The following is a 10812-nucleotide window of genomic DNA, read 5'->3' on the forward strand; positions in this document are numbered from 1 at the left end:
GGTTTCCCTTTCAGTTATTTTAAAAGTGGCGATTTTTTCCTGTAATGTTAAATTGACATTTTTCCCCTTAAAAATAACTATTTCATTTATTTTTCTTCTCAATAAATTAGTACTATATGTATGGGAGACCACGGTTCGGTTCGAACCTAATTGGGCATGATTCAATAATTATTTTATTTTATTTTTCGGTTATGAATCGTAACCATAACCGTTCATACTATTTTGGTATGAAGGTGATAAGACTCCGAGATACCCTTAAATCAGGCACATTTTAGGGTGTTTTATCACGTTTATAGCATCCTTGCATGGTGAATTATGCTCATAAATACTTGAAAATCACTAACCTGCACACAGAAGCTACTTTTAGCCTAAAAGAGGTAAAACAGGAGCCCCGGGAGCAAATAGGAGCAAAAGTTGAGCAAACCAGGCAAGAACGGAGCCCCGGAGGACCTAACTGGATGGTCACACGCGTGTGAGCATGCGTGAAAACTTTCCAGTAACCTCCCGCGCACGCTCACACGCGTGTGGATGGCGTGGAGGCGGTGCTGCGCGAATTTCGACTAGGGTTATCATTTCGGAGACTATTTAAACCCCTTTGATGAATTTTCAGAGGAGGTTCCCAGAAAATTAGTTTTCCCTTTCTTAGTTTTTCCTTTGGAGAACTTTCTCCATTTTTCTTAGTTTTTAGATTAGATCAATCTCTATTGTAGCAAGACAACAAGCTTGGATTGAAGGTCTTCTTCTCTCTAGGTGATTTCTATTTCATTTCTATAATTTTAGCTATCTTGTTCTTGGATTAAATTAGCTTTTGCTTGAATTTCATATTATGAGTAGCTAGTTTAGTCTAGGGATTTGGATTGTGTGATTGAATATTGCTAGTGTGATGATCTTATCTCTATATCTTGGATCTATGTGTTTGTGTTGATGGATTACCTATTCTTGTCTATTGATTGTTGTTTTGATGAGATCTTGTTTGGATTTGGCCAATTTAGATGAGAGATTGAGCTCTTGACTCTTTCATGTCTTTGATTAGAGTTAGGATTTGAAGCTTGACACAATCATAGTTCCTATGGACTTCTTAAGAATAGTAGGATAGTGTGTAGCTCAAGTGTTTGATAAAATTCCTCTTAGAACTTTGGATGCTTGAAGGCACTCCTAAGTCAAAGAAGCCTTAGTACACAAAGGTGGAAAAGGACTAAGACAACACACTCTTGAATAGCCAATATCCTAGCAATCCCTATCCATGACCTTAGACACTTCACTATGCAATATCCATGAACACTATCCAATCCTACCCCTTTTACATATTTACAAAATCACTTTTACTTTACTACTCTCTTGCACTCAAACCAACCTGAACTACTCTCACTCACAATTCCACCCTTCACCACACTCGAATCCCATGCATGATCCAATCAAGTAAACTCCCGAACATTCNAAATTCCTCTTAGAACTTTGGATGCTTGAAGGCACTCCTAAGTCAAAGAAGCCTTAGTACACAAAGGTGGAAAAGGACTAAGACAACACACTCTTGAATAGCCAATATCCTAGCAATCCCTATCCATGACCTTAGACACTTCACTATGCAATATCCATGAACACTATCCAATCCTACCCCTTTTACATATTTACAAAATCACTTTTACTTTACTACTCTCTTGCACTCAAACCAACCTGAACTACTCTCACTCACAATTCCACCCTTCACCACACTCGAATCCCATGCATGATCCAATCAAGTAAACTCCCGAACATTCGACATACCTCCACGTCCCTCCTTCGAGACCGACACTCGGGGAGTTACAAACTTTCCGTTTTAACACAAATATCTTTTGACGAATCACACCACCCTAATACCGCAAGCTTATCAGATGGCTACAGTGTCCGGTTAGGGTCGAACCGAAACTGCAAGCTTATCAGATGGCTACAGTGTCCGGTTAGGGTCGAATCGAATTCCGTTTTAACACAAATATCTTTTGACGAATCACACCACCCTAATACCGCAAGCTTATCAGATGGCTACAGTGAATCCCATGCATGATCCAATCAAGTAAACTCCCGAACATTCGACATACCTCCACGTCCCTCCTTCGAGACCGACACTCGGGGAGTTACAAACTTTCCGTTTTAACACAAATATCTTTTGACGAATCACACCACCCTAATACCGCAAGCTTATCAGATGGCTACAGTGTCCGGTTAGGGTCGAACCGAAACTGCAAGCTTATCAGATGGCTACAGTGTCCGGTTAGGGTCGAATCGAATTCCGTTTTAACACAAATATCTTTTGACGAATCACACCACCCTAATACCGCAAGCTTATCAGATGGCTACAGTGAATCCCATGCATGATCCAATCAAGTAAACTCCCGAACATTCGACATACCTCCACGTCCCTCCTTCGAGACCGACACTCGGGGAGTTACAAACTTTCCGTTTTAACACAAATATCTTTTGACGAATCACACCACCCTAATACCGCAAGCTTATCAGATGGCTACAGTGTCCGGTTAGGGTCGAACCGAAACTGCAAGCTTATCAGATGGCTACAGTGTCCGGTTAGGGTCGAACCGAATTCCGTTTTAACACAAATATCTTTTGACGAATCACACCACCCTAATACCGCAAGCTTATCAGATGGCTACAGTGTCCGGTTAGGGTCGAACCGAATCGTGGTCATCCATACATATAAAGTTGCTCCATGTTTTTTTTTTTAATTCCCAGTAAGGAGGTTTTTTTGAGTACTACTGACTCTGTTACAATGTAGTATCTGTTCATAGCTATTTTCTCAACCGTTGCCTCCACTGAGGCTCGAACCAACTCCCATCATGCATATGGGAGTGTTAATCAGGACACCGGATGCCACTTGACCACAAGGTCTTTGGCCCCAGTAAGGAGGTTTATTATAAAAAAAAATTAAAAAATCAAGATGAATAGTGAAATAATTCGACCCAAAAAGAAAAAAGAAAAACGAAACTAGAACGTGAAAAAAAAAAAGTTGGGTAAGTATAAGGTTTGTAGGTAAGGACAAGGAAAAGAAATTAAAAGTATAAGGCTGAAATTGTTTGTTTTCCTAACTTTGAAATTTTTGTTCTTGCATATCCTTTTGCCATACCTTTAACTTTTTGTCATATTAGTTTTCCTTGATTGTATTGTCCTTTTCTTTGCCTCTTACTCTCATTCATTATATTCCTTTTGGTATACCCTAACTCTGCACGTCCTCCAAGGACACTATGAAGTATTTTGAGGTATGCGTTTTCTAAAATTTTGGAAGCGATTCCATATCAACCTGATCACCAAATTAGGTTTTTCCTTTCTAGAAAAGGTCTCGTGAGATTATTTAATTTGCCACCTTGAGAGATACAAGAGTGAATTGTGTGTGTGTGAGAGAGAGTTGTGCGCAGAGATACCCCAACAACCACATCCACCCCCAACCTGTAAGATAGAGAAAGTGAGGGAGAGAGTCTTATTTTTGTTTTACTAACTTGGTGCCTAATTTTTGGACTTTTTTTCTTTTTTTTTTTAGTACTTTTTTTTAGTTGCTACGAATGCCCCATTAACTTGTATACTATAGATCAAATGAAAAATTGTAGAGAGGAACAGATAAGAGACAAAGCAAGAAAGTAAGGGTGTGATTTTCCTCATCTCCTCATTATAATCCAAAGATACAAATATATAGTCTGCATGGGCAGCTCAACTAGTCACATGGGTAATGTTTGAGAAGAAAGATCAGGGATCATGTTACACCACCAGTAGTTTGTGAGCAACCCAGGAAAGGATACATATATATACAAAAGGAATTATTAATGAATGCCAACCTTCGAAGGGAAGGATACATAAATATACAAAAGGTCTTAATGGATGTAACCTTTTTGGGAGGAAAAGATACATATATATACAAAAGGTTTTAATGAATGTAATGATTACATAATCAAGCCCTTGGAATTGGGGATTCAACATTTTTGAGAGGAAAGAATACATATATATATATATATATATATATATATATATATATATATATATATAAAAGATCTTAATGAATGCAATGATTACAATAATATTTTGTCCTTTTTTATTTTTATTTTTATTTTTTTTTGTCAATTACATACCAATTAATGTCACAACATATTTTAAATTTTTTTTTTTGTTAGAACACAACTGGGTCGGCCCAATTCAGGGACAAAGTCCTGGCCAGATTGATTTTTCATACGAGAGAGCAATCCTTATACCATGGACTAGGGTTCACAGTGCACTGTGGACCCTGGTGCATGTGTATGTATTTTATATTGTGAGTTTTTGTATTTATATACTTATGAGTTTATATTAACTAGAATATAAAACTAGTGTCAACCTTCATATATTTATATAAATCAAAATAAATAAAAAATATAACTTAGCTGGTGTGAGTTGTCGTGCACATGCATCCATTAAGGGATGTGGAGTTCAAACGCTCTCTCGTGGCAATTTATATTATGGACCAGGACCCACAAAGCATTATGGATCCGAGGTACAAAATTTCATAACACATACACATGTTATATATTTATTTATTTTTCAAAATAACATAAGACACAATTACTAATTTGTTTTAGATATATAATTTATACTATTAAGGTACACAATTTCATAACATGGGTAAAGTTTGACAAGAAAGACCAGGGGTCGAGTCTCACTAGTGTTAGTTTGTGAGCAGCCCAGGAAAGGATACATATATATACAAAAGGAATTCTTAATGAATGCCAACCTTTTTGGGTGGAAAGGATTCTTAATGAATGCCAACCTTTTTGAGAGGACAGAATACATAAATATACAAAAGGTCTTAGGTCATGTTTGGTAAATGGCTGTTAGCTAATTGAGTTAGCTGTTTGAGTTAGAAGGTATAATTAGTTAGTAATATTAGCTGATTGTAATAAGTTGTTTGATAGATTAGCTGTTAGCTGATAGTTGTTTGGTATAATTTTTTTCTCAAAGCTAATTGAAAAGACTGCTTTGAGTAGCCTTTTGAATTTTAATATTTTAGAGTTACAAAAAGCTTATTAACCAAACAACTAATAGTGATCAAATAAGCCAAAATTGGCTGATAGGCCGATTATTTACCAAACAGGACCTTAATGATTACAATCTTTTTGGGAGGAAATGATACATATATATATATATATATATATATATATACATACATACAAAAGGTATGAATGCAATGATTACGTAACCGGACACTTGAGTTAGGAATTCAACATTTTTTTAGAGAAAAGAGTACATATATATACAAAAGATCTTAATAATTACAATAATAATGCCCATAATTACGGTAAATTATAACAAAATACAGTAATATTTTGACCCTTTTTACTTTTTTCTTTTTGTCAATTACTTACCAATTAATGCACAACATATTTTGATTTTCTTTTTGTTAGACCACAACTAGGTCGGCCCAATTGATACATATATTGGCGTTTTATATTCTACTTAATATTAACTCATAAGTATAATTAGTTGTATTAGATAATATCAATCTAAACTCCAATAATATTGGTTATAACGCACTACACCCTCTACACTTACATGGCACAAACATGACCCTATGTTATTCAACACATACAAAGTTTCTATAAATACATAATTATTCATGGTTGTAATAATTCAATTACTAATATTAACTTAATAAAATATATATAAAAAAATTCTATAATTGAAGTTGCACTGAAGAAGACGTGTTTAATTCCTTTTGCTCTAACACATCCATATCCACAAATAGATAACAACAAAACAAAAGTGAATACGTCATTCCCATTAATGAAATTTAGTTCTCTCTATTTAACAATTCTCGTGAGTCCCCTACTTTCTGCAATTCACCAAAATGCCATCCTCACTCTCTACCTCATCCGAGAAGAATGATTACCTCGCCGCCGTTCTCGACGCTGCCCGCCCTTTCCTCCGAGGGGAGCTTGAGAAGGTTGACGAGAAGCTACCCTCTCTAGTCGCCGTCCTGCGCTCCGTTGGTGCCGGGGAGTGCTGGCATAAGCACGGGAGTTTCCTCGAACACCTGGTGGACATTTACCGGATACTCAAGCTATGGAAGGCCCCGGATTCCGTCTGCCTCTGCGGCCTCTTCCACTCCGCCTACTCTAATTCCTACGTCAACCTTGCCATCTTCGACCCCTCCACCGGCCGCGACACCGTACGCGCCCACGTCGGAGACGCCGCCGAGCGCCTGATTCACCTCTTCTGCGTCGTTCCACGCCAGCCCCTCATCCACGACGACCTCCTGTTCAAGTACACCGATTCGGAAATCACACAACACCTCGCGCTCTCCCACGCCTCCCTGAACAACGCCAAGGAAAAGGGGGTGTTTAACGAGGATGAGACGTGGAGGAAGAAACTCCAGTCGGTCTTACCGGCGAGCGGGATCACAGTGAAGCACATCAAGACGGGCGAAAACATCGCCATATCGAGGAGAATCGTCGCGATTTTCCTCCTAATAACCATGGCGGATTTCAGCGACCAGCTGTTCGGGTTTCAGGACATGTTGTTCGAAAACTCCAACGGCCGGCTCGAATTCTCCGGCAACGACGTGCAGTCAGGTTTATGGCCCGGCGACGGAAAACCCGGGCTGTGGGTGAATTCAGTGTCACGAATGGGGGGAATCTACCAATTGATAGCCCGAGAAGAAGAGATTTACATGGAACAAAGGAGAAGGGAAAGCGGGATAACGTTTGAATCGGAGAGAGATGAAGAAATCGAGCTTGTAATTCCACCGGTGTTTGATTTCTGCACCAGAATTGTGGACGCTGGGGATCAGATATCGGGACGGGATCTATACTGGGAGGCAGTGTGTGAAGGGGCGAAGAAGGGAATGGATTGGGCGGAGGAGAGGCTGAGGAAGAGCATTGAGAAGAACCCATTTGTGGGGGAGGCCCATGTAGTATTGGGCCAGATTTATGTGGGCCAGGGGAGATTTGAGGAAGGGAAGAGGGAGGCAGAAAATGGGCTGACTCTCATATTGGAGTGGGGAAGCCCATGGGACAAGAGGATGTCTTGGGAGGGTTGGGTTTCTTGGGCCAGAGTGTTGGTCATGAAGGCCCAACAAAAGTCTTGGCCACAACATGCTTGGGGCATCCTTAACTTGGGCCTTGTTAGGTAAGTATGAATAATATGCTCTTGTCTTGTATGTGTCACTCCAGCAGGCCTGCCTGGGTTATTTATAAATAAATTACTCCTTTTGGATCTCATCTGCTCTCCAATATAATATAGGCAAATTATTGCATGACCTGGTCCACACAACTAAAAATAAAAAATATATTATTTTTGTACGGAAGGTACATTATTTTTGTACTGTAGGTACATTATTTGATAGTATATATCAAATAATGTACCTTAGTACAAAAATAATGCACTCTAAAATAATGTACCTACAGTACAAAAATAATGTACTTTTTATTTTTGGTCCACACAACTGTGTGGACCATGGTCCATGCAATAATGAACGGAGTAATAATCTAAAAACATATTAAGTTTCAATTCAGGTTATACTCTTAATTTATGTTCGTTTTTTCTTTTAAAATTTTGTATATATTATGCTATAAGAGTTGTACTATATAATTTTATAGACAAAAATATCACTACCGTTATAACTTTTGTTATCTTTTCCATTACTGTTATCATGCAATGTATGTAAATAATTATTATAAGAAATAAGTTTGATTTCATTACATTTTAATTAAATCTTACCATAAATATATTTAGTAATATATTATATCTAAATTTATTATTTTAGTAATGTTAATCATACCATAATTATTATTCAAATTATCAACTATATTTTATTGGCAAAAGTGTCATCTAGCACCATAAACTATATCCAATTATTCATGTCGTACCCTGAACTTTCATATAGTATATATTGAGCCACAAACCAAAAAAAAAATTCATCTAGAACTTTTAGCAGGTTTCTAGGTCTTCCTGCTGACATGGCGCAGGTTTCCTATTGATATGACATTTCTTTTAACCTTATGTTATCCATGTAAGCATTTACCTATTAAAAATTAAAAAATAAAAATAAAAATTGAAAAAAAAAACAAAGAAATAAAAAAATAAAAACCGGAAACAAATCTCTCTAAATTTGCCTAACCCTAATTGCGCCCCCCCCCCCCCCCCTTCCCCCCAAGATATAGCATTAAGGTATGAGAGATTTGTCTCCCGTTGTTACCTTAATGCTATATCTTGGGGGGAGGGGAGGGGGGGAATTAGGGTTAGGCAAATCGGTTTTTATTTTTGTTTTTTCTTTGTTTTTTTTTTTCAATTTTTATTTTTATTTTTTATTTTTTAATATGTAAATGCTTACATGGACAACATAAAGTTAAAAGAAATGTCACATCAATAAGAAACCTGTGCCATGTCAGTAGGAAAACCTGGAAACCTGCTAAAAGTTCTAGATGCATTTTTTTTTTGGTTTGTGGCTCGATATATACTATATGAAAGTTCAAGATATGGCATGAATAATTGGATATAGTTTATGGTGCTAGATGAAACTTTAGCCTATTTTATTTAATATAATATGAATTCTAAGCTATAATTTTTCTTTTTGAAAAATTATATGCTACAGTTTTTCAAAAAATATTTTAACATTTATTATTAATATTGAACATTTGAACATATGTTTTTGCGCATCGCGCATATAAAAAAAAAAAATAATAGTAGCCTAGCTGGAGATGGGTTATCCATAAATTAGTATTGTATATATTGGATTTTGTGTTCAATATACTAAGGGTGTGATTGGTTTTAACGACTATAATACGAATCAAATACTTGTTAATTGAAATGATTTTAGTGAAAATATTTTGCATGTTGGTAGTAGGTTGGAATTGAAATTATAACGACTAATTTTTAATCTTCAATCTGAGAAAATGATTCGGTTTCATAAATTGAGCCTCCATGGACCTAGACATTAAGAGTTAAGACATTGGGCTGACCCAATTTGGGTGAGGACACTTGAGTTGAGCTCTAGCCTTCATTAACTTTCCTGACAAATTATTTGGACCCGAATCCACCTTGCAAGGTGAATTTGGATTCAAAATACATAATTTACATATTGAATGTTCACAATTCAAGTTGTGAACATTCAGTATGTAAATGAACTAGTTTGAATCTTTTGTTAAATGGGTGAGTCTTTTGTGACCTTATTTTACGGTTTTTTTTTTTTTTTTGGGTGAGACAACTCCAGCTTAGATCAAAATATAATTTTTTTTATTATAGAAAATGTAATACTAATAAATATAATTTGGTTGTTAATTATGAGTGAAAATATGTTGTTTTGATAAAAAAAATGTAATACTTTTAAATCAAAATGTAATATTTAGTGATTGAAAAAGTTATTTATGAGAAAAACTGTAATATTAATAAGAAATAAATTAATTGATTATTACTTATGAGGGAAAATATACTCCGCAATACTAATCATGAATAAGTTAAGAAAAATGTGATACTATTGAGAAAAAATGTAATAATTTTAAATTAAAATGTATTATTTAAAGGTTAAAAAATTATTTATGAGACAAACTGTAATATTTACGTGAGAAAATGTAATAATTATGAAAAATTTTATCCTTTTCACCAATTGGAGATTTTGCATGGTAGCATTGATGCCAAATAGTGGTACTATTGATGCCAGAGGACGTTAAGTCTTAACCATCCAAGAAGCTTTCGTACAGCTCCATTCTAGTCACCCACATTTATTAAATCACAACGTTACGCAACTAGATGGATCCAGTTTGACATCTAACGAAAATTGTGATGTGCAAAAATGATACTGCAATCCAAGAAATGTGCGGCACACATTCATATAGTGTAAATATTGCAAATAAAAAAAAGAAAAGTGATCATTTAACTTTACTCGAAAGTTCAATTAGCTAGACCCCTTAACTTTTAGAAAAGTGCAATTAAGCCTAAAAACATGTTATTTTGTGTGAGACCGTTTCACGAATCCATATCTGTGAGATGATCGAGTCGGGTCGAGTCAATATGAAAATGGAATATTTATACTGAAAAATGTAATACTAATCGGGAATAAAGTATTTGTTACTTAGGGATAATGATTAACTTTTAATGAAAATTTAATACTTTACATATTTGATTTAAAAAGTATTACACTTCTCATTATAAGTAGCGTTGACAAGTGTTTGTTAGTTATAAGACAAAATGTAATACTTTTAAATCAAAATGTAAACGTATTATATTTTTTTCAAAAGTATTACACTTTCTCATATAAATAATAAATATTTTATTCTTAATTAGTATTACAGTACAATTTTTTAGTATAAATATTAATTTTCATTTTAACACTACTTGTCTCACACATAAAAATTCGTGAGACGAAAATACACAAGTTTTTGCCTATCAACTACGGAGTATTCAATATAATGGCCGTCATCTTTGGAATCGAGATGTTTGCCAGCTAGTAGTTTAGTGTGAAGATTGAAGGAACAACATGCAAGAATGATAAGACAATAGATGAGACGTCAATGTTGTGATTAAAATGAGATGAAGCATTTACGTCTTCTCCGCATTCAGCGCCACCTATTATACAATTAACACTCTTAAGTCTTAAATTACTTTACGCACCAAGTAAAACAAAAGGCAGAAGATACAAATATTCTAGAGAAATCATGTCTCTCATTGTACCTAGTCTTGTCTGTTGGTAATGTAAAGTCAAGTCCTGATTGCAAACAAGTGATTCTCCAAGCTAGCTTGGATTCTTGACTTAAGGGGTTCACATAACCTACAATACTGTAACTCATTAGTGATTACTATTTTCGA

At 35.6% G+C, this 10812-nt stretch overlaps 1 protein-coding gene across 1 annotated transcript; it reads left to right on the forward strand.

The window, feature by feature from the left end:
* The first annotated feature begins 5821 nt into the window (after positions 1 to 5821).
* Positions 5822 to 7229, forward strand: LOC115997204. The gene has a single exon (XM_031236713.1). The coding sequence runs from the start codon at positions 5858 to 5860 to the stop codon at positions 7139 to 7141; it is 1284 nt and encodes a 427-aa protein (XP_031092573.1). The 5' UTR covers positions 5822 to 5857; the 3' UTR covers positions 7142 to 7229.
* The last annotated feature ends 3583 nt before the right edge of the window (positions 7230 to 10812 follow it).

This window comes from Ipomoea triloba, chromosome 11 (assembly GCF_003576645.1).
Source record: "Ipomoea triloba cultivar NCNSP0323 chromosome 11, ASM357664v1".
In the NCBI taxonomy this organism is placed as follows: Eukaryota; Viridiplantae; Streptophyta; class Magnoliopsida; order Solanales; family Convolvulaceae; genus Ipomoea; species Ipomoea triloba.

Excerpts from the sequence above, each read along its gene's own strand:
- LOC115997204 (XM_031236713.1), top strand. The coding sequence starts at position 5,858 with ATGCCATCCTCACTCTCTACCTCATCCGAGAAGAATGATTACCTCGCC.